General features: G+C 42.5%; 1 protein-coding gene across 11 annotated transcripts in view; it reads right to left on the bottom strand.

Annotated features, from left to right (window-relative positions):
* HDAC4 (histone deacetylase 4) overlaps window positions 1-24,148 on the bottom strand; it is a 215,392-nt gene that overhangs the window by 183,523 nt on the left and 7,721 nt on the right. For 4 of the 11 annotated variants that reach the window (XM_085228647.1, XM_085228650.1, XM_085228646.1 and 1 more), the window contains 2 exons: window positions 8,790-8,884; window positions 8,635-8,674 (listed from right to left, as the gene is read on the bottom strand). The exons of 5 other annotated variants lie outside the window; for them this stretch is intronic. In XM_085228647.1, coding sequence (XP_085084773.1) covers window positions 8,635-8,674; window positions 8,790-8,816 — 67 coding nt within the window. In that variant the 5' untranslated portion in view covers window positions 8,817-8,884. Of the gene's footprint in view, window positions 1-8,634; window positions 8,885-24,148 lie in introns of all 11 variants that reach the window. 2 more of the 11 variants (XM_085228652.1, XM_085228651.1) reach the window with 1 other exon arrangement.

A 24,148-nucleotide genomic window follows, 5' to 3' on the forward strand; every position in this document is an offset into this window, starting at 1 on the left:
ACAAGCAATCAACATACACAATTCAGTGAGTGAAGCGCCCGGAGAGCCATTCAGCCCCACAGCCTCCAGACCCCGTTAGCTCACAAAACCCAACAGGGTTGCATGGCTCCAGCAGCAGCCTTTTGGGACAAGATGGGTACCTGAAGCCAAGGCTAGCGGGTCAAAGCACATTGGCTACACCTCACTCTTATTACAATTTTCCCTGTAAAGCTATTTATGTGGTTTGGCAACATAACAGCTACAAACAGAATGAGTACATAGATTCTTGAATAGTGAAAGGGTCAGGATTGATTTTTTTTTTCTTTTTTAAAATGATTTCTTTGAATTCATCTGTCATTCCTCCAACATCCTGATCCCAGCCCTACCACAGAGTGCAGCTGCAGCACAGCCAGATTTTCCACAAGTTCTCTCCACTGCAAACAACTGCATCTTGCCCACGCTTACAAGTACCTAGAGAAGGATTAGGTGGCACTGGCAAAATCCTTCTTGCTCATACATCCAGATGCTGCCACTTTGCTCCTCATTTAGCAGAATGGTGCAGACCCCCAGAGTCATCAATTTTTGGCCTCTGCCAGATCCTCACAAGTAGAAGTAATCAGGATCCTGATCTCCTGACTTTTGGACCAACCCTGTATGATCACTCTTGTAGAATGCACAGGGACCCCAGAATTCAGGCTCACAGGACTGTTCTGAAGTGCTTTTACAAAGGTAAACAGGCCAGATGCAAACACAAGAAAGCTTCAGCCTCGGCTGCAGGTTCCCTGTCAAAACCAGTGCTGCTGGGTCATCTGGAAGACTGTTGATGCATGTTCACCACAGGGCAAAGAACCCCACATGTGCTTCTGTAACACCCCAAAAATGAGTGCCACCAGTAGCACATTCAGGTTTAGCTGCCCCAGGGACACTGGCCAAGAGGCAGGCAGTGCAAGGCCTTCCCAGGCAGGAGGCCATGCTGTGCCAACCCTTCACCAAGGCAACAGCAGCCAAGCTGGCCTCTGCTCCCTCCTGCACCTCAGCATCTCCTTGGGGCACAGAAATAGCTTAATAGTAGCCTATAAAAACAGGCCTACCAGCCAAACTTATTCACCTGATTACATTAACTAACATTCCCAATTACTGTACTCATACATGGATTCTCAGTGTGGGCTGCAGAGGCACAGGTGACAAGTCAGAGACCATGGCTGTGGTATGAAGTTCATAAATAGCAACATTTGCCTTCCAGTGTATTTTAAAGCAAGTAAGAGCACAGCAGCTGAAGCATCCATTTTCCCCAGTAACTAGTAGAACAAGAGTTTTGGTTAACTATAAAACAACTTTTTGTTGTGTGGTTTTGGGTTTTTTTGTTGTTTTTTTTTTTAAAAAAGATCCCCTAATATACTGAATTTTAGCTTTCTTGGGGGAATAATTAATTGCATATACCATTTCTCATTGATTATGATGCTAAAGATATTAGCAGAGATTTACTTGCCTGTTCTCTTCTTGCACAGTCACTGCAGCCATAGCCCCTGCCCAGCCAGTACACCCATGGATGAGGAGAAAAGAAAAGCAACCACTGAAGTTCAAGGAAAAAAATTGAAAAATTAAAAAGCCACAAACAGAAGAGGTAACAGAAGCCTTTCTTGAGACACAGTCTAAATAGATATGAACAGAGGGCACAGGGATACTCATGAAATACTGCAGCTCAGGGTGAAAGAGAGACTTGTCAAAGCCTTTACTGAAGAATTGAAGAATCAACTCATCCACAGTTCTTCTTTCTCTGAACCTGGTACTCCCTGTTCAATCACTCTTGGCTATAAAATCAGTCTTGGTAGATATATGAGATACAAAACAAGAAGAAGAAATCCTAAAAACTACAGTAAAAGAAGCATCAGTGCAATTTTTTCCTCCATCCTTCTACCTCCTAACCAATAATAAAAACCTTCTGAAAGAAATCAAAAAACCTTGGTCAAAGCTTTTGACCAAGAGCTCTCATAAAGCAACATTTTCTTTTCAAGTGGAGGCAAACAATGCCTACCAAAGCCCAGGTAATCAGATGGCCAAGTTCCTACTCTTAACGGAGGAGAAATGCTATGTATGGCTGACATTCATCTGAGAGTAAGTGGATTTTCTGCCTCTGCTCTTGAATCAGTTGGAGTTAGAGGAATAACTGAAGCACTCTTCGAGATCAGCACTGTCCTAATTGATCTGACCACAGCAAAGCAAACAAGCCTCATCAATGCAAGAGCCTGGCACTTAAGAAGGCAAGCTGAATAATTTAAAATAAATACTGAGAATATACTCCTTACAGTCTAGTAACAAATTTAACTTAGGGGAAGCATACATGAGAAGATACAGGTCAAACTAAAGTTGACCAGAGGTAAATACCAAAAATGCAATAAGGATATGGAAAAAGGTCTTTTTACTTTCCTAGTAAGATACAATGGCCCAAGGACTATCTTAAACATTATCATCCGACTTCAAAAGTGCAACCTTTTTTCCTACTCTTTTCCTATCCCACATCTCATCAAAATAATCCGGTTATCTCCCTCTCACCATAAGTACCTGCTTCTCATCTTTATACTGCAAGATACATCACAGGCTAAAAAAACTACTTTAGGATTCTTCAAAAGCCTGCTTTAAAGTGCGAGAACTGCATTTAAAGAAAAAATAGAAGCAAGAGGAACGTACTTAGCAGGGACGCTGACCTAGAAGGAACTTCAACTTGAACCTCAAGTTGAAGCACAGAACAATTTTTCTCTTTTGAGGGTACAATAAAAACCTTATACAGAAAGTCTCCGCTATTTGATGCTCCAGAAAGTAAAAACTTCACAGGTATCATGGCAGCAGTCTTAACTTGCATTGTCCTCACAATGATACTGTTCCTGTTAGAGGAAATCCAGGACATGCTCAGCTTACACATCTGTAGGAATCTGAACGCAGGTGGAATATGCATTCAGTAATATGTCAAAGAAAGAAAGGTAAATACAGACTTGGACTTGCAAAGGTGTTTAGCTCTTTTAACCAAAGCTTTTTTGCATAGGCTGGTATCACCTTCCTGAAAAGAACCATCTCTGCAGATCAAGCACACATTGTTTGGATCACAGAACTCGTGAGCTCTAACAGCGCTCATATCACTGTCCTTGTGAACTCCAATCATTCTGCAGCCATCACAGCAACTAAATGATCAACACAACTTTTGCTTCACCATTTGATGAAATACAGATCTTTCTCCGAGTCACATTACATATGACAGTGTACCACACCGCTTTTCACATGAATGACAACCAAACCCAGAGAGACACATTCTAAGGATCATGAAGCAGCCATTTCTTATGCATAATGAGAAGTCTAATCTTCCACTGGTATGCCTTTCAAATTTTCTTCCAGAGCTGACAACTTTACTGTAACAGGAGATTTTGCAGAACACCTCCTACCTCCACTCACTGTCAAAATAACATGCAGTCCTCAAAGCAACTTCCCCATATGTTGCAGTTTAAGATAGCTGCCAAAGCTTTTCCTTGGGCTGATAGAATATCTACAGTATAGCCACTACAAATAGCCCTTCTGAAAAAACAACCTAGGGCACTCAACCCAGGCAACAGAAAGATTCCCTTAGCACATGCTTTCTCAATAACACATTTAGAGAAGAAAAAGCTGACAAGTACAAAAACACAAGAAGAGGCTTCAAAACACCAGCTTTGACCAAGAATGACACAAAGCTCTCCAACAAACGCAGGGAAGAAAGTCAGTCGTAAGTCTGAAGCGGGGACATCTTCAAAGTAAGGTTTTCAGTGTTTCTTCTACTTATCACCCTCGTGGCTGCCATACAGCTTATTTTATCCCACGTGGAACAGAAGCAGCAGTGAGTATTTCTTAATGGCAGATCATGCTGCTGAGTTTATTTCTCAACTGACCACCATGCCTGGAAGGAGTTGGTTGTCTTGAAACTCCTCCCAGAGCAACAGGTTCAAGACAAGCAATGCCTGCTCTTGCCACTGAGTTCCCGCTCCTCTGCTGGTCCTGCCCACCAGCTGAATTCTTCCATCCAACCAGCTTCACACTCTCAGCAGTGGGGAAAGTAGGCATACTAGAAATCCCTGTTTTTTCATGTAGAGAAAAGACAGGATGTGAGATAATGGTTGTGCCCATACTCAGTGTTCTACTTGTAAATAGAACCCTGGATGCCCAATCTAAAATAACTCAGCTATAGCAAAGTGGAACACCAGACAAGCAGGGGCAAGCATAGATATGCCATATCCAAATCACCTTCCAGACAACAGCCACCAAGGATCAGCCGTGCCCAAGCTGTGCTGAAGGAGGACTGGAATTTACTCGTATTCTCTTTATGTTTATTGAAAGAATGCTCTTGTCCCCAGATAACTTACAGAAGCAGACTGATTACTGCCAGAAAGTAGGTCAGTGTCATTTAAAGCCAGTTTGAAATGCATCTCCACAGAAACTTCTTAATCTTTAAAAAGAGAATGCATAAAATATTTATTTTATGGTGCAAAATGTTTGAAAGACTAACAGGGAAAGCTCTTATGTATAGTGCATGAAATGGCTTTCCATGCCTCATTAAGTCATGGAATGTGAAAGGAGAGTGGCTTCTTACACTTGGCAGATAAAATGCCACACAAAAGTACTTCTCAGTCTAGCAAAATCACAGCACATGACTTGCTAACTCATTTTCCTTGTGTTCTGTGATCACGAAGCTTTTCTGCTTTGTCTGGGATCTCCTCTCAGCTTTAATGATCGCACTGCAGATTTTTCCATACTAGATAGGCAACTCATTCTTAAATTTCAATATTCCTAATTATCAAACATTCAGCACTTCAAGATGTAAATAACACTTGCATCCCTACAAGAGCAGCTCTGAAGAATGAATACAGCATTTGAATTCAGACTAATTCCTGTAAGATAACATTTCATAAACAAAACGCTTCATTGAGCATGGAGATTTCCAGTTTTTACAAAGGAGAGTGAACTTTAAACAAATACAAATCAGTTGAGTGATTAACTTTAAGCATTCAGGTTTCTTTAAACTGATCTCTATGTATAACTGGTATCAGTAGAACAATCTTTACTGATTAAAGAATGACATTACAGCGAAACTCAAGCCACTGAAAATTAGGTGAGAGGCAGAAGGTGCCAGCCAAAAATCACTTCAGGTCAATGGGAGGAAATTAAAAAAAAAAAAAAAAGCCCACATCCATCCCTTGCCCAGGCAGACTTGGTTGTGCACAACTGGTACCAGCACTAAAGGTTACACAAGGTAAGCCTAAATTGTGGGCGACGTAGCAAGTTAAGAAGTGAAACTAAACATGCTTATCCATGCATCCCAAACTTCGTCATAATCCTAAATGTTATCTTAATTTGACTAATTTTCTTAATTATGCTTTGCAGCATCTTGATATTTTATAGCACAATTTCAGCATTTTTTTCAGCTTTGAGCACTCAAGCAGCAACTCCTCCGCCAAAGGGCACCCAATACCTCTGCACTTTGTGGTGATGAACTCCACATAGCTTCCTCCTCCTGCCTCCCCAGCCTTCAACTGCAGCCCTGTCCCCTCCCCCTGCCCCCAGCCTGCCCAGCAGTTCCACCTAAAATGATTCACATTCCTACCCAGGCAGCTACAGAGCTTACCAGTACCTGCAGGGAGCTGGATGGTGGTTCATCAGGAGCAGTGCTTGTGGAAAAGAGGGACCCCAGCAGCAGACTGCTGCTCCTCCTGCTCCTTAAGTTCCTAGGAGCTGATTATCCCAACCTAGAGCTCAAGTAAGAACTGCAGAGAGCCTCCAGGCCAGAAATCAGCAATAAAAGGTCATGGTCTTTACCCTACAGCTAGGGCTTAACACAGCCTGGAACATCCACTGGAAACTCTTGAGGATTCACTTCCCCTACGGGGGAACACCATTTCTTCTCTAGAGATTCTTTTAGCAAAGTTACTCCAAAATATAATAAAAGAAATGGCAACAATAAGGGAAGAAAAGTCATTTTCCTTAGACTGCCTAATTGTCCATATCTTTTTTGCCTCGTTCAGCGAGAAGCCTTCAGTACGCAGCTATTCCCACAAGACAGCTTTGCAGAGTGAAGGAAAAAAAAACAAGAAAACACTTTCATTCAGCTACACTGCAACAAATTTATGGTGTTGCTCCTAAAAAATCCCATTTGTGATAGGTTTGGAGAAGATTAGAGAAGAAAGCTCATATCCACTGAAGCAAAATTTAATAGGCTCTTGAGTTAAAGCAGAGCATTCCCTTAAATAATGCATATCATTAGTAATAATTACCCGTAGCTGTATAATCAAAATAGCTATCACAAGTGACATGAGAAGTCCAGATGTCACGTTTGGATATTGTTTTTAGTAAATGTTATAAAACTGACTCTCAAAGAGAAACAAGCAGTAAGAACACCACGGTGTGAGCTAGAGGTAAAAACCCATCACAATACACTCTAGAATATCAACCCAGCACTTGGAGATACAAAGCCAACATCTAAAACACTGTAATGTAAAAATACTGTCAAGATCACTTCCTGTACTTTATTTTTTTTTTTTAAGGTGAAAAACTTGCAAAAATTAAGTGATCTCCAGCAAAACAGTCGACAACAGGAGTCCTTCACTTGAAGGGTTACTGCCAATATGAAATTTCCTCCCCAACACTGAGGATTCACAGCTTTAGTCTCTCTGAGCCAATGCATACCTCACTCCAAGCTCCTCTGTGTGACAGTGGGCCAAGAAATTTAGGAGCTGTAGCTCAGGAGAATGCATATGTATCCAGAACCACCCAGTTGAGCTGCTGCTTCCTTGGGTTTGAGGCAACCAAATATTCCAGCAAAAAAATCACACAAACATGTCTGTTGCAAAAGTCTTAAGTTGATTTTTAGCACCACAAAAACTCCTCTTGCATGGGAAGCTTCTGCCTTCTATCCTCGGCACTTCTTATAGGACTCTCTCAGATCATCAGTACAGATCTTGGGCACCAAACGAGGGCAAGGTGAAAAAGGGATGAGCTCACATTTGAATTAAAGGAGAACAAGACAAATCAGCAATGAGAGTCAACAGAACAGCTCAGCTAGGAATGACATCTCTCTTTCCAGAACATTTGGAGAGATGCTGCTCATCAGTAGGTTTATTTGCTGGTTCTTAACACAGCTGTGTGCTCAATCTATCCGACTACTGTACAGGAAAATGGAGAAAGCCATTAGCTCCTCAATGTCTCACAGAGAAACACAGAATGGCCTGGGCTGAAAAGGACCACAATGATCATCCAGTTCCAACCCCCTGCTGTGTGCAGGTCACCAACCACCAGACCAGGCTGCCCAGAGTCACATCCAGCCTGGCCTTGAATGCCTCCAGGGATGGGGCATCCACAGCCTCCTTGGGCAACCTGTTCCAATAAGAACCGTCCACATTCTTGAAAAACAGACCTTTAGAAAAGCACTGTGTTGCAAAAACTGTATCAAAGCTGAATACCTACATGCAGAACACTACTCATACATATTTAATTTCCCCACTCCCTGTAACACCAGAAAGATGTCTGAAAATCTAACAGACTACTACATTACAGAATTATAAAACAGGTATTATGCAAGGTTCAGATTTTCAGCGATGCTGCTTCTAACCTCCAGCATCCCAGTCTGCTGTAATATTTCTTGCTCCCAGCCTCAGAAGCCACTAATGGACTGCTATTAATCATCCTGAAGCACATATAAAATCCTTCCCATACAAACACATGGTTCCTTAAATCTAAGGAGATGCTGACTTAACTTTAGTCTTATTTGGCTGTTAACCTAAAACTGATTAAATGGAAGTCACAAAAGCAACCTGTCAAAAGCATAATTAAACAAGCAGTTCCACATGCCTCGCCATTACTGGATTACCTTTCTGTGGTCGCTATTCCTAACCAAGAATTGAAACAATCAGCAGACATACTGGAACACAAATAAACACTCTTCTTCCAAGCTCACAAATCTAAAAAGCCTAACAGTAGCTTACCTGACACTCACTAAATGCAAACATTTGACAAGACTTTAAGCTCAAAAGCAGGTAACTGAGCATCCATCTACAGAGCCTCCTGGCAGACAGAAATGCACAATTTTGTAGCCATGACTCATGTCTTAAGTTACAAAACACATTAGGGATAATCCCCCAGCCAGCACTGAGATGGATTAATGAACTCTTGTTCCCACAAAACTCTGCTTTCGAACTAAAAAGTACTTCAAATTTAAAAAGATTTCTTCTTAAACATCAACTAACACTCACTAGCAGAACTGTGACCACTCCCTGTAGGAATACCATGTAACATTAAGACTTATCAGTGCAGTTTTAGCAGAATTAATGATCAGGTTAACATCTCAGCAAACACCCAGACCTTTCAGTGCATTCAGGTGCACATGACACAACCATCAAAAAACCTAAAACAGGCAGAAATTCCTCATGGCTGATAAGAGCAATGCAACTTTCCATCTTTGCATGATCTCAATCATGAAGAAAGAAGCAGAGACTGGATTATTACTCTGACAAAGCAGCAAAAAGCAAAAAAAACACATAGCCTTCTAGTGCCACATAAACTATTATGCAGTTCAAATACAGCACATTTTTGGCCAAGCACAGTGATGTCTGGCTCTCGTTTCTAAAGGGGTTTTGTCCTTACCTGGATGGCTTTGGGAGCTCATTGCTGGTAATGTCAAGTCCTTTGGAGAAGGGATTTGAGACAGATCAGTTTCCACACAAGTAACAGTAGCTCTAAAGAGCTCCAATGCTTCACCGATACATAGAAACTGAAAGTGGGGATTAAATTATGGCCACCTTATAAAATCCAGGGCAAAGTGACATGCTGAGTTGCACACAAAGTAATCCAATATGGTGGCAGAGTATCTTCTAACAGTTTTCAAACTGTGAACCTGCAATAAAAAGATGTCTGCATTAGAGAATTAAGAATTACAACTATTTTAATTACGCATTATACTTCCCCCCCCCCCCCCCCCCCCCCCAAAGAGAAGAGACTAAGTGAGGATATCATTTTCGGCACTGAAAGTTACAGAAAGAATAACTTTCACAGCTATGGGTGTAATCTTAAATAACCATGAAAATGCAAATATTTAACCTTGTAAAAACAAACCAAAAAACTTTTCAGCTACACATTCAAGCCTTGAAAACCTAAACTTGCATGTTCATTCTGATCCTTCAACAATACCATATGAAGCCACTTCAGTCCAACAGCTTCCATATTTTAAAAGCCATATGTATGAGTGGTAACTGTACTTCACGCATCTGTTCCCCAAAGAAGTCTAAAGAAAAACTTCTTGGTGCCAAGAAGTGGTCTTGGAGCAGGAAGGAAAAAAGCCCACACAATCCATTTCACACCCACTCTGTGCAAGCTTCCAGCAGTTTACTGAGAAGCAACATCATACTGCCCAGGAAAAATCCACCGCTCTCCATTATTTTTAAGCTGCATATTAAAGAAAGAAGAGAGCAAAACATCAAGTTAGCTCACCTAAGGTACCCTTACACACCCCAAAAATAATCCAGACCTGCCACTGATACATGCTATCAGGTAGAGCTACTGAAGCAGACAGAATGACTTGCCTCCTTTACACAAAGCATTACACGAGCACAGATTATTTCCCTCCTTTGCACCGAAAGCATCATCAGCACTCAATGTCTCAGCAGAAAACTTGTAGACCCTGAGGACACCATGTTAGAAGACAACAGTCCGGAGGAAACAGACATCACTGCCCACACAGCTTTGCTAGTGAGAGCAGTTTACACCCAGCACTCCATAACCCACTTCACACTGCAAGCCAGGCTGGCACAAACCAGACAGCCCATCTCCATTAAACCAGCTGATGTTGCTGAAAGCAAAGCAGGCAGCACTCACCCCAAGCTGCTCCAGCAGCAGATCTGAGGGTGTGGTAGCCTTCAGCAAAGGCAGCAATATTCCCTGGGCGGAGGACAATTATGATATTAACTACTACTGCTACTTGCACAATGAGCATCTACCCACAATTTATCTTTGCCATTGCATTCCAAACAGTCCCATTTATTCTTGGAAGAGCTCTTACCATACTCAACCTTACTCTCCCTCCTGTCATTAGATATTGGTGTTCCCTTTCAGTAGGGCAGCAACAGCAAATCTGAGACTTAAATACCAGCGCAGCCACTTCTGTTGGGCCCTGCTTTATGATGGTACTTCTTTGGTTTGCAGAACAATGCAAAGCACATGCTGTTTCAGAACAACAAAACAAAACAAAAAAAACCCAAAACCTTTCACTGTCTGTTTCTCTCTACTGCAAGTTTTTCAGCATTACAGCTCTCCAAGCCTCCCTGCCTATCTTGCATTTTCAGAGACCTGGAATGCTCTCTTACATTACATATTAAATTAAGAGAAAATTACTTAAGTGTCATTTCTAATCCCTACAGGTCTCTGCCATCTCAAGTGTTCAAGATCTTCCAGTTCCATTAATTTGCACATCCTGTTGAAGACTCAGGTCAGCTTGGACCAGACATTAGCAAATATTACTATCATTCATGTCCAATAAAAATAGCAGGTAATGTTATGGCACAAACAATCTCAGCTGCAGATAAAATTTCAGAACAGAGCTAACAGATTCTGGAACACACAAGTTCCATACTAATGCAAAGAAGGATTTCTTCACTGTCAGAGTGATGGAGCACTGGAACAGGCTCCCCAGAGGGGTTGTGGATTCTCCTTCTCTGGAGATATTCAAGACCCATCTGGACACCTACCTGTACAACCTGCAGGGAGCCTGCTTTGGCAGGGGGTTGGTTGGGCTAGGTGCATCTCTAGAGGTCCCTTCCAACCCCTAGTGTTCTGTGATTCCCATCTGCCCATTTACATGATGCAAAATGAATAACAGAGAAAACAATGAAAATATATATTTTTTTCCTTTTCTTGAAGAAATTCGACTGACACAGCAGCAGCAAATCCATATAACAGCACCTCTGGTTGACACGTACCCAATTCTTCCCCCAAAGGTCTATCTAAATTCAGTCATGCATAAAAAGAGATCATCAACATTAAACTTCTGCGTGTTTGGGGCTACTACTGCCTGGGGAGAGCAAAGACAACGGAAGAACCACACTCAAATTCAGTTCACCTATACATTTGTTACTACTTTTAAAGAATTCCTACACATCTTATACAGGAGTGACTAAATTACAAGCACAGCAGACCTCCCCAGGACAGGCACAGCAGCCCTTTCATGACTTATCTCACCACTAGCTTCTTGTTTTCAGTTACCAGTTGAACTGATCTCAATGCAGTCCAATGAGAGGTTCCTACAGCAGCCAAAAGTTGTTTTCAGTGTCCTACCTAAGACAGTTCTTCTGTAAATTTGTCATTTCGCCACCAGCGAAGCATTTCTCAAAAGTGGAGAAGCAAAATGTTGCTTACTCCTATGCATCAGATATGTTGAAGCCTACATGGCTTTTCCAAGAAGGTTCTCTCATAGAAGGAAAGAAAAAGAATCCACAAAAAAAGAATAAACAAACACAGGACTTGTTTTATTTCTATGCCACTGCCTTCCAAGACAAGGGCAACCACCACCTTGGCTATAACACCTGGAGCTGTTCAAAGCCAGGCTGGATGGAGCTTTGAGCAACCTGCTCTAGTGAGAGGGGTCCCTGCCTATAGCAGGGGGTTGAAACTGGATGATCTTAAAAGTGCCTTCCAACTCAAACCATCCTGTGGTTCTCTAAGAAGGAGGGATTCAGCCCACACTGCTCACAGGCTCTCTCTGCCCCACATGCACAGGAAGGACTGGGTCAAGACCTGGAAGAGCTGCTTTGGCAGCCCACCTGGGGATGAGTGGGTATTTGTTTACAGCATCATGATCCTTGGCAGCTTCACAACTCACTGTTTTGGCCAGACAGGCACCCGCAGCCCCCACTCCTGCAGCTCAGGCTCCAAAGCTGCAGGGCTGCTCCAGCAGAGCCAGTGAAAGCTGGTTTTGCTTCAGCTGCACCCTTGTCACAGCCCTCAGGTAGCTGCTGATGCCTGCCTGTGCTGTCACCTTCTTGCCATCAACTGATAAGGAACTTTTGTATCTGCAGTCACCATATGGTACGACACTGGGGGGGGGGGGGGGGGGGGAGTGCTGCAGCTGCTTGAGGCCTTCGCTTCCGAGTTGTTTTGGTGGCTCAACAAACCAGCATGCCTTATGACACAGCTTCCCTAGATGAAAGGCACTGACGTTAATTTCATTTCTTATCTTACTCATCTCATACCAGCAAGCTCAACACACAGCACACTTAATGCTCAGCAGTACAGCGGGCAAGCCTTCCATTATGCGTTTCAAGAAGGCACCTGCACAAAACACCTTCACGAGGATCCAACTACTTCTTCTAATATCTAGAAAGCAAGCAAGAGCAAATTCACCAGCAGGCATCAATTCATCACATTTCCCAACAAACCACCTATACACCAGAATAATAACACATGTGAGACAGCCAAGAGGGAAGGCATTTGGCTCTATACACAAAATCGTTTAACAGTTCTCTGTAAAAACTGTGCTCCTAACACTGAGCAGTGCTTCCTTGCCTTCCTCCTTTCTAACTGCATGACCAGGTTGGATCCCCTACCTCCAAAAGTGCACCCATACAGACAGCACTCCACCACTCTTTCCTGCAGCACTCCTTCCACATACATCTCAACATGTTTTCCCCCACCCCCCATCACACTGGCTATCTGGATACAATTAGGATGCAGGACTGCATGTGAACCAGAAAGTCCAAGAAATCTGACTGTTTTCCAAGATTATTTCCCTGCATTTTGCAGCTGCTGGAAGCTTTTTTTGTGTGTGCATTTAGTTAAAAACAATTAACAAGACTCCTGCTGTTCCACCATACAAATGTTTTGACGGTGCAGATATTCATCTTCCTCTTCTCAGCCCATCTCAGATATGCCCATGCTAGTCAAACCTGCAGATGTGCACTAACCAATAATTAAGATTACCGTAGAGTTGTGTCTGCAAAGCTCTACTCTTCAGAGTTTAAATCACTATGGTATTTCAGCCAAGATCAAAATCTTGGCCTGAGGGTTAAGTACCAGGATTGTTTTAAGCCAAGTAAGTCCTTTTGCTGCAGGATACCCATATCTCAGTGACCTCGTTTCATCTGCAGCCCCCATCAGACACATCCCATCAGCAACCTCAGACAGCAACTCTACAGTGAGCTGACAAGATCACTTGAAAAATCACAGTTAAACGAAATCTGTCTGCTGACTCAATGCATCTAAACATGCTGCAAGTCATATGCATGCTGCACAGCCCATTCTGATTTGAAGTTCAATTCTGGGTCCAATGAGCGCTGCTCTGCCTTTTAAGAGGACAAGCAAGTAATCTCAGAGAAGGTAGCACCAGAAGGAACACAAGGCAAAAGCCTTCTGCCTGCTCATGCTTCTTGAGCATGCAGCAGCACTCCAGCACCTTGGAGCCTCCAAAAAGCCATGGAAACACCTTCTTCCAAAAAGCATTAATTCATCTGCGTTTACATATGCAATGTGAGGCAGAAAACAAGATTTTCTTCAAAATCTACCAAGGTTTTACAATTCTTGCTCTGTAAACAAGCAAACAGTTTTAAGCTCAATCCCACATGCTCAGCTTGAGATGACAACAACCGCAGCTTGATGCTTGCTCGGATTCCTTCTCATAACACACAGCCTGCAAACAGTCCAGTGCTGCAGCATACATGAGCTTCGTACAGGCTTCTGGATTTGATGAGGCAGCCCCTTAAAAAAAAAAAAAAAAGTGCTGCCTTCACTGTCCAGGGATTGTTTTTTAAAAACTATCAATATAGGATCTATATATGAAGGAAGGAGGAGACAAGGAAGAGAGCAGGCATACAGTGGTTTGAGACAATAATAATAATGGTTTACATCTATTTACAGCAGAGGCAGTGTGAAACAGCCTCCTGGGCTGACTCTTCTCTCTAGGGACCGTGCCTCCAGAGCCACCACTTTGCAAGATGACAAAAATAGTGGTGGTAGTTCTTAGGACTCATGCAACCCTTTGACAACACCACTTCAACTCTTCTCCAGCAGAAGACAACTTCACTGAAGCTGTCCCAAGAGACCAGGATTCAAAAGCATCGTCCAGTTCCAGAAGCATTTATTCCTTATAGTTTCAACAATATCCAGAACAGAACTGTCACTGAAAACATATTTGGAAGCCTCAAACAACACAAGGCATCTTCTCAACGTGTTTTAATTCTTTGAAGACTGTGTTTCTGTCTAAACAAATCCTGCAGGAGTAATAGCTTTTACATTTTTTTATAAACACACTGCACCGTAAGACACAGCATCCTCTCAATGCTCACTTGACAAATACGTGTCAGCATGCCACGACAGTAATAGAAACTAAAAGTAGAACATCAATTTGTATCCCAGTTCCTCCAAAATAAGAAACACTGTGTGAAAAACCGGACTCCCCTTTCCATTCCCAAGTACACTGTATAACCAGAAGTGTGACAAAAAATAAGAGCAAAGTGGTGTGGCATAAATTCCACTTTGCAGACTTTAAGCCTTCAGCCTGGAGATCACTGAGAGGCATTACCATGACAGTATGCAGAAACATAATTAATAGAAGTTACCAATCACCACAAAAGGTATTTCCATTCTTTTTCTAGGGAAGACTTCACGTGGACACCTAAGAGAGGAAAGTATCAGTATATACCAGCTGCAAATTACAACAAAGCATTACATGCTCCTTCTAAGCAGTACTGAGAAACTCTGACTCAGGGTGTGAGGAGAAAGTTTTCATGAATTACAAAAGCAAACAGACAAACAGCAAGTACTTCTGCAGAAGACCGTGGGACAAGTCACTGCCTCACAGGGTGTGCTTCAGAGAACTGTACTCTGGCAGACTGTATCAGCTATCCAAAGCTGGCTCTCCAGTGGAAAGGCTGAAAGGAGAATATACTTGTGCAACTTCTTTTCCCTAGAATATAAGTGAGAAATGTTTGTTTCTTGCACCAGTACATGTTTCTCTTCTGTCATCAAGAAAAGCCACACACGCAGTTCTGCTTTGCCCCATGCTGACATGATGGAGATCCATCTTGCAAAAGTACCTGCATTGCACTCAGTCATCCACTTGGAGGAAGAACAGAAAACCAGTCTGAGTACCTGAAGTATGGGTTTTAGACCCATCTAACAACTAAATGAAAAACCTAAGCTAATTCAGCTATTACAAATAGCTTCTCACCAAAGGTACAAGAGGAGCCTGCCTGTCACCAAACTGGATAGTGGTGTGCCATGTCTGTGCTCAGCTTCTTGTCTCTATACTTCTGTACCTGCAAAATGAGAAGTACTTACCCATAAGATCAAAAGCCCAACACAACCATTTGAATGCACTAACCAGCTAAGAAACACAGAGCGTTACCCACTACTTCAAGGAATTAAAACACTACGTTTGTTTAGCAAGTGTTGACATTTCAATGCCAGCCCTTACAAGTGCTATTCTCACATGGCAGCCAAGGGTAGAACAAATACTGTGTTTCCGCCTCTCCCTTCAACTTTCACATTCAAGTGCACGCTGTGAGGATTTATTACTTACATGTGTGCACTACACATTTTAACTCTGTGACAGGTTCTGTATGGTACAGCGCTAAGAAAGGGATTCAGTACCTAACTATATTTGCTCTAAGTGTTAAATTATAGTATATGTACATTAAGACTACAAGAGTAACTGATACCTACCTCGTATTTACGCAGTTTCTTCAAGGAAGGCTATAATACACTGCTAGACAGTTCCTGGTAGTTGCTTTTGGAGCAGTCCTGCTATTATTTTTAGACAGTGGCTTGTCAAGCAAGGCCTTGCAATACAAACAGCACTGCACATGCACCGAAGTCACCATCCAGTGCAAAAGGAAATGAACAGCAGCAACAAATAAGAAAAACTTAACTGATTGTGACCTCACTGAAACAATCTGTAGCTACTCAAGGGCAGCAAACAAACATACGCAGTTACATTATTTCTAACAAAGCTTCTCAAAAATAATTAAAACACCATTTTCTACAGTTTCATGGTCTTCTACTTTTTATAAGAAGAAACACACAACTACAGATGTCCATGGCACACAGACTTCTGAAGGAAGGTTGATTTTTCCAAAGCTTTTTTCAGTTGCGCTTCAGTCAAGTCAGTTGCTCAAATGGATATCCAGTGGTAGCCCTGTCACTTCAGTCATTTAAAAGCCAAAGTACCAGAGCACACTGAAAATACAGCGTGAGACACTGATACTACATTAGAAGTGAATTTCAAAGTTAAATTAGCTTGTATCTGCCACTATTAAAGGCTGACCCCAGCAGAAGCCTGCAAGTTAAACACGCCTTCCTCACTAATTTTTTTTTTTTACCTAGGGCTACCTTGGAAGAATATTCTTTTTGCATATTCCACACAAAAAAAAAGGTAGAAAGCTGAAGGTGCCTCCTCTGTATCCTAAAAAGGAAAGTTTTAGGCCTTCCATAAGATACCACAAAAGCACATAAAGTTACTGGACAGGGCCTGAGGGAAGGGCATGGAGCTGTGTGAGGTGGGGAGAGGAGAAAGCTGTGCCCCAGAGGGCGGTGGGCATGGAGCAGCTTCCAGGGCTCCCAGAGCTCAGGGAGCGTTGGGACACTAACCTCAGCCATAGGGGTTGGGTCTGGGAGGTGCTGTGTGGGGCCAAGGGTCGGACTGGGTGACTCTTGTGGGTCCCTTCCAACTTGGGATGTTCTATAATCAAGTTCATCACAAGCGGGTCTAAATTCTCTGACATGTAACCCAAGTCTGTGAATGTATCATCTTTAGGAGTCCTAGCAAATCTGTAAATATCACCTCATGTTCAGCCTGTGGAGCTCCAATAAAAGTGGGCAATGGCTTGGATTCTCCCCCACCTCATTTTAAGCCAACACAGGTCACAGAAGAGCAACAGTTTGAGAAATACAACCGACTGTGTGTAAAACCTGGGAATATGTAAATTTGCAGGATTACAGAACCTTCCCTGACTAGCAAGACTCTGGCAGAGGGTCTGAAAGAGCAGGATGCTTCTGAGCTCGATCCAGTTTCTCAGCAAGAGCAGCAAGAACAAGCAGTCTCACAGATGGATCCGCGTGGGAGGGAGAAATGATAAAAGTCTGCCTCAAGAGCCTCCTCCAGCTGCCACTGAAGCCTCAGAGGAGTTGGTACAAATTGGGCAGCTACCTATAAAAATTTACTCTGTCTCAGCCATTTCTGAAGCCCTGTTCTTCCCTCTTTCCATTTTTCTCCTCCATCCTAGTATTCCTGCACTTGAAAGAGTTCAAATCAGACAGCTCAACACAGCACTTAACAGAAGGTGGATTAATACCAGCGTATTAAGGACAGCATTTGTCTTATTTCTCCACTCGTTTGTAGAGCACCCTGCACACAATTCAATAGCTACAATAATTCAGAACCACAAGAAGTCAGAACTCTTTGAAAGTACTTGATCGAGAAGCGATAGAAAAAGGAGTATTAGTCTTAATCAAAGCCTCCTCAACAACACTCTCAGTGCCAGGCTGGTTTTCTGACCAGCAGACAAGTCCAACTGAAGCACCACACCACGAGCACCAGCTTCCTATCAATACCTGTGATCCAAACACAGTCCTTCAACATAAACATCATCCTATTTGTTCAAGTTTCAGCAGTGTTTCAATACTTACCACTGCAACACATTATAACACTTCAGCAGCACTGCTCTCTCTCTACACTGCTGACCAAACCAAGCGGACTCAGCCACCATTTTCCTGCAGCTTTCAAAACAAGTCCGAAATGCAATTTCTTACCTGCTTGGACAAGCATACACATACAGCTTTCCTCTTTCCAAGTAGCATGATACAGACAAAAAAAGAATGCCAACACCTTTAAGCACCTAGTTTTGGGAAACCAAGGAAAACTTTCAACTTTCCAACTGCATTTTCACTTCAGCTTAGTTTTCTCAACTGCTGAAAGTGCACAAATCACAACTTTTTTTTTTTACCTAAGATTGTTTATTTAAGCTTTCTTATATAGGTAGGGGAAAGCAGAGAGAAAAATATCAAACTTTACTGTTCTACTTCAGCTGTTACAGCCCACATCTGAACTTCATGTTCCGTCTGACAAGAAATCAAAACTACCGGTCACTAGCTGTGCCTAACCCATCTGGTCTACCAACAGAAAATAGCTAAGTACATGTGTCATCAATCACTGTTAATTACTTCATTAACTTGAAAAAATATCAATTATTATTAATTTTTTTTTTTTTTTTTTTTTTTTTTTTTTTTTTAAGAACAAACATTGTAATGCTAGTTTGAACTAGCATTAAGTTCAACCAGAAACTTAATGAAGGCTGCTCAAGCACTCAATGCTCACACTGCACAGTGTTAGCCCAGGTAGCCCAGCTAACAGCACAGTGCTTGTAGCTGTACCCTGCGTGCTGGCTACAGCTCAACTCATTAAACAGCAGCATGTTCTCATCCACAAAAGCTAGAATTAACAGTTTCTGTGTTTTCTTGCTTCTTTCTTGCAGTGAAACATTTCTTGTATTTCGTTTCTTCTTACATGCAAATACTAAAAGCAAAACACACTTCCCACTGCAAAGCAGCAACCCAGGAGCCTTCTGCTTTTGGGGCACAGCTAGAAAATGCAACTTCTGATTGCAATTGCTCCTCCACTTCCATAAGAGTGGGCACATCACTGAGTCTAATTACCCCATTCTTCCCAGTGCCAGATCTTGCTGCATGGCAGCTTTGTACTGTAGTAAGAAAGATGGATGAGAAGGTGGAAGCCTTCTGAACGGGCAACCATGTCTCCCACATCTTCCATCAACTGACCTCAGAGCCCTCTCCAACTTCTGGTGCTACTTCACATTTCTTTTTTTAATGTGCCTCTGTTTTCCTATGCAGTATGGCATGTAGCTGTACTGCATTACCTGCACACCTTTTCTCAATGCCAATATGGCATCACAGAGTCGCAGAATCACCAAGGTTGGAAAAGACCTACAAGATATTCAGTTCAACCATCCATCTATCACCAATAGTTCTCACTAAACTATATCCCTCAACACAAAATCAAAACGTTCCTTGAACACATCCAGGATCAGTGACTCTACCACCTCCCTGGACAGCCCACTGCAGAATCTGACCACTCTTTTGGAAAAGCAATATTTCCTAACGTCCAGCCTGAATCTCCCTGATGCAACTTGAGGCCATTCCCTCCAGCCTTATCTACCCCTAGATTTTATATGAAGAGTACACAGGATATTGCACTGATCAAAACCTAGAGCTTCGCCTTCAAAGTGTCTTCCTCCCACCCCAATGAACACAAGGTGCCCTGTTCAGTCTCTGACTTACCTGCCCAAGCTGCTGAGGCAATAAGAATTTAACTGCAGGAACATGCCCAACAGGCAGCAGTCACCATTAGAAGATAAAGTAGAGGTATATCCTCCTATGTACAAAAAAATCCAGGCTTTTCCACCCATTTTGTTTTTAAATTACAAGTCAGGCTCTCTCAAACCACCAACATGCCCGGAATGGAAAGTTAACATCATCACCAGACAAATGTTAACACGCATGTTGAACTAAAATAGGGTTAAACTGTAATAACAGAGAGCACTCTTTAACAAAAACTTGAATCTTCAGTCAAAAATTTCAAGCTCATGGCTGACAAGCAAGAACTATTGTAGTATGTGCAAGAAAGGAACAACTGGCACAAAAACTGGGACATACTTCATGAACTGATGCAGTACCTGCCACGGGGTCTTTTTTTGGTGTATTTTAAAACACTGTCAGCTGCCACTTGAGAAAACTTCAGCTCCCTGCCATCAAGGAAGGCTTAACTCCCCAGCTCACATTTTGTCAAGTTTCTGTATCTATCCTATTTCACACAAGGTGCTGTAGATTACAACTTACATTGCTCTTTACAACTTTATACGCTACATGACAACTTTCGCCTCTCTAAGACAGGCAAGGAATCAAGCAAAGCAATTTAAATGCTGTTTGGCCTCTCTTCAGTCTTCACTGCCAATTATTAGAGCATCATAGCCCAAACTTGAAGTCTCTTATTCAGTCTCCTGGGATTTGGATTTTCACACCTTCGCACGCTTTTAGATATCCTCCTCACGAGGCCACGTTCAGTTTCAGCAAACACACCACCAGAAATTGGTTGGCTTTGATGAAGATGAAGACCCTGGACTTCTCTGAAAACGTCGGACACCACAAAGTAAACGTGCCTCTGTCACTTCCAGACATTCTGCACACAAAGCATGCTCCAAGACTGGAGCGAGGGGAAGTAGACTGTAGGAATTTATTTCTGAAATGGAATGGAGAGATAAGATCAAGCAAAAAAGAGCAGAGGCTGCTGACAGATCTGCATGCACATAAGCCAGTAAATATGCAAATAGACATTTCTACTGAGAGTTCACGTGCTTTTGGTTTCTTGCAAACTACTTCAAGCCCACTAAAACATACTGCATAGAAGTGAGCTACACAACTCTAACAGGACATTGTGCAGAACAGTTCACCTTGATCAAAGCAAGCTTACTTTTTGTTCAGAGGAATGCTGAGATATTTTGGGGTAGAAAATTTGGCTCAATTCTGAATATCACAGTACTTAAGAATCATTTGGACATTTATCTTTTACTACTCTCATTTGGAAGTACACAAAGGACTCGACATTAAGCTGTAAAACACCCTGACAAAGCTGCCTCGGGAAAGAGCTTCTTGCCCAGAAGATGAAACAGTGAATTCTGCAAAAGATTTCAGAGAGAGGGGAAAATAAAGGCTGTATTGACTGTGCATCCCTGAAGACTGACCTTACAGAGCTGGTGCTGAAGCTGACGTGACTTGGTAGCAGATAACCTCAGAAGCAAAGAGCTGTTTCCAAAAGGTGATACTAGGACATCCATCTGCTGTTCTTGAAGTTTTGAGAGGAAGAGACACCTAACAGATGCATTATATATTATTATATAGATATATATTCTATATCTATAGACACTGGAGCCAAAGAAAGCATTTGTTTTCATTTTCACTTCATTTTATCTGCTTGCTAGCTCTGAACCACAGAGACAAGCTCAGAAGCTAGGTTTGGACATAGCATGAGACACGCATTTTGTATTTTGTAATCCAGACAGTGCCAGGGAGCAAATACAGCTATTCAGTGCTACAGTGGTAGCAATGCAGCTTTGGTAATACGCCTGTTTCCTAAGGGAGGAAAAAAGCATTCCAGCTGGAATACCTGCTTGACAGCCCTTGGCTTCTTTTGGGACAAAGTGCAGGGGTATGTCATCTACCTGGCAAGCATAGGGAGCACAGAAACTTCAGTAATTGTCAGTATCAAACAGCAAGCATATAGAAAAGCTTAAGTAAAAAAGAAAAACAGACCTTTTTCAAGCTAAGTCACCCACATATGGCACAACAGATTAGAAACAACTTCCCAGCAACATAAATCTCTGCAGAGAGATGAGAGCAGCCTACAGCTCCTCAAAAGCAGGAGCTTCAGCCAGCAGCAAGGCTTCGCATCATCACCCATAAATCTCTGCAGAGCAGCAGTACACCGCAGGTAGCACTCAGCACAGCACTGGAGCTCCAGCAGAAGGCTTAGGACAAAACAGGTGTGCTGTCAGTGAGGCTAAGTGAAAGCTCAAAGGTTTGTGAACACCTGCTCAAGGAGACAAAATCCACAGGGCGAGGAGAGGGACAAGCAACAGCCAAGTGCAGGAACACTATGCCTGCACCCAGGCAACGCTCTATCAGCAGCCACTCCAGAAGTTGTCACTGGAAGCAGATTCCCTGCTGCCAAGAAGGCACTCAGTGACACGGTCGGCTCTCATCCTCACTCAGCAGCCTCCTCCAGCTGCAGGAAGACGGTACCTTTTCCTATGTTTGCTTGATTTTCACACCCACACTTGCTGGCTGGTTACAACATATGCTCTGAACTCAGTTATCTGCATTCAGAGGATGCGATAATTTAGGTTTTCGCTGCCAGTGTTAAGAATGAGTCTCAGAGCTATACACTGAGGCCCTGGAATTTAAATATACGATAACACTGTAAATAAAAGGAAACAAATTCCTTAAGGAAAACCTTTTCGCACGCCAGATCAGCTCCCAGTAGTAACTGCTGTGCTTTGACAAGAGATAAATATTTACAGTCTAGAACAGAGAACACCTTGTGTTGCAATACTCGGAATACAAGCCCCATTGGTACACTATATACTTACGTTATTTTGATGATTTTACTTTTTTTTCTTAAACAATCTGAACATCTAGAAGCACACACATTGCATCTGTGCTACCAAAATGAAAGCCCAAATATAAGACATACAGAGAAATTGTCAAAGATATCAAATCTGGAGCTGATTTTCACAAGAGACCTTGGCTCCCAAGTGGGTTTACATTACTCACAGCAAAAGTCTAAATTATCACCAATAATAATATGGCCGTATGGTTTGATTTTTCTTAGAAGGGCAAAAAGACAGTGGGTAGGAAGTCTACATTTAACTCTTTAGCCTGGGGTACACCACACTAGCAATATTTCCAAAAGGAGGGACACACAAGCCCAGGCAATAGTTTGTTCAGCTTTTCAGCTTGCTTCCCAACATCCCATCTTGATCAGCTGCTTCCAGCAAAGGAAAGGATTTGGGGAATGTCATTCATAATGGCACTTGGGGGCTTTAAGAAGGAAGAGGACAGACTCTTCATCAGGGTCTGTTGTAAAATGATGAGGGGAAATGGTTTCAAACTAGAAGAGAGAGATTTAAATTGGATATAAGGAAGAAGCTTTTTACAATGCAGGTGGTGAGGCACTGGCACAGGTTGCCCAGAGAGGTGATGGGTGCCCCGTCCTGGAGACACCCAAGGTCAGGCTGGATGTGTATCTGAGCACCTGATGGAGCTGTAGGTGTCCCTGTTCACTGCAGGGGAGTTGGACCAGATGGCCTGTAAGGGTCCCTTCCAAATGAAAAGATTCTATGATTCTATGAAGGTATACAACTGGATATCCTGCTGACAAGGAGGGATGATAAACTCCACGCAAGGAAGATGCTCTCATTTCTATGTTACATGGACACGTCTCAAGTTGCTTGGTTTTTCTGACATTTTAAATTAGGTAAACACCTAATTAAACATGAATGCCTTTTTTTTTTTTTTCCTACGCTATCTATATAGTCCAAACTCCAATTTCAAACACGATCTACACAGATAAGAGTCTGGTTTAGCTGCAACACTACAGGATTTCATGTCTGCTGTCTAATACTCCTTACCCAACTGCTATTTGGGCTTCAGGGGCACAACCTTTGTGGTGTGGCAGCCTGGCTGCTGGTAGGCTTACAGAAAAGTTTGATGTCTATCTACGAGTCTCAGTTTTCTTACTTCTCCCCTTACAATGCAACTACCGCCTGGTGCAGAACTTTCCTGCCTTGACCTCACTCATACTGCAGTCAGCACTACTCCATGATAACTATCTCCTCAATCAGTCAAGCATAAGTTTTCATTTGTTCCCCCGCTTTCAACATCCCTTTACTTCAGTTTATTTTTAGAACAGCATTCTCATAGCAAAGACCAGAAGCAGCACACTTTCACTACCAAACAGAATTCAGCTGAGATTTCTCATACTGTCACTAACTGGCAGAAGGATGCTTTAGTCTGATGGCTTCTGAAAACTGGTGCTAGCTGAAGGTCTGCCATCTAAAAGAACTCCCTAACCCCAGGCAACGAGGAGGACTGGATTCCCCCTAAGGAACACCAGCTACCTTCAGATTTGCCATGTCTTGGGCCACACACAAGCACCAGGTACCACCACCACCTATCTTTGTTTATAAGGCATAAACTAACACAGAGAGCACGAGGAAAAATAATAACCACACACAGTCACAGAGGTACACAAGACCACAACCTGTGTAAATCCACCTGAAAACACCACAGAGCACTCATAAAATTATGTAGTACAAGTCTTTCCTATTTGCAGTGGTTCACAGTCCATGAACAACACTTCAGCACACAAGGCAATCTTTCTGAAGGAATACTCAAAGTGCTACACTTTGTTCTGTATCGCACTGATATGTACATAAACCTTTTCTGTACAGATCCAGAAGCATCCAGCTCTTCTCATTACATCAAAGGTTGATAACTCAGAACGTGAAAAACTCAGATTGCCTTTTGCTGTTACATGTTCCCATGC

The sequence above is a fragment of the Meleagris gallopavo genome, chromosome 7, assembly GCF_905368555.1.
Source record: "Meleagris gallopavo chromosome 7, MGAL_WU_HG_1.1, whole genome shotgun sequence".
NCBI lineage: Eukaryota > Metazoa > Chordata > Aves > Galliformes > Phasianidae > Meleagris > Meleagris gallopavo.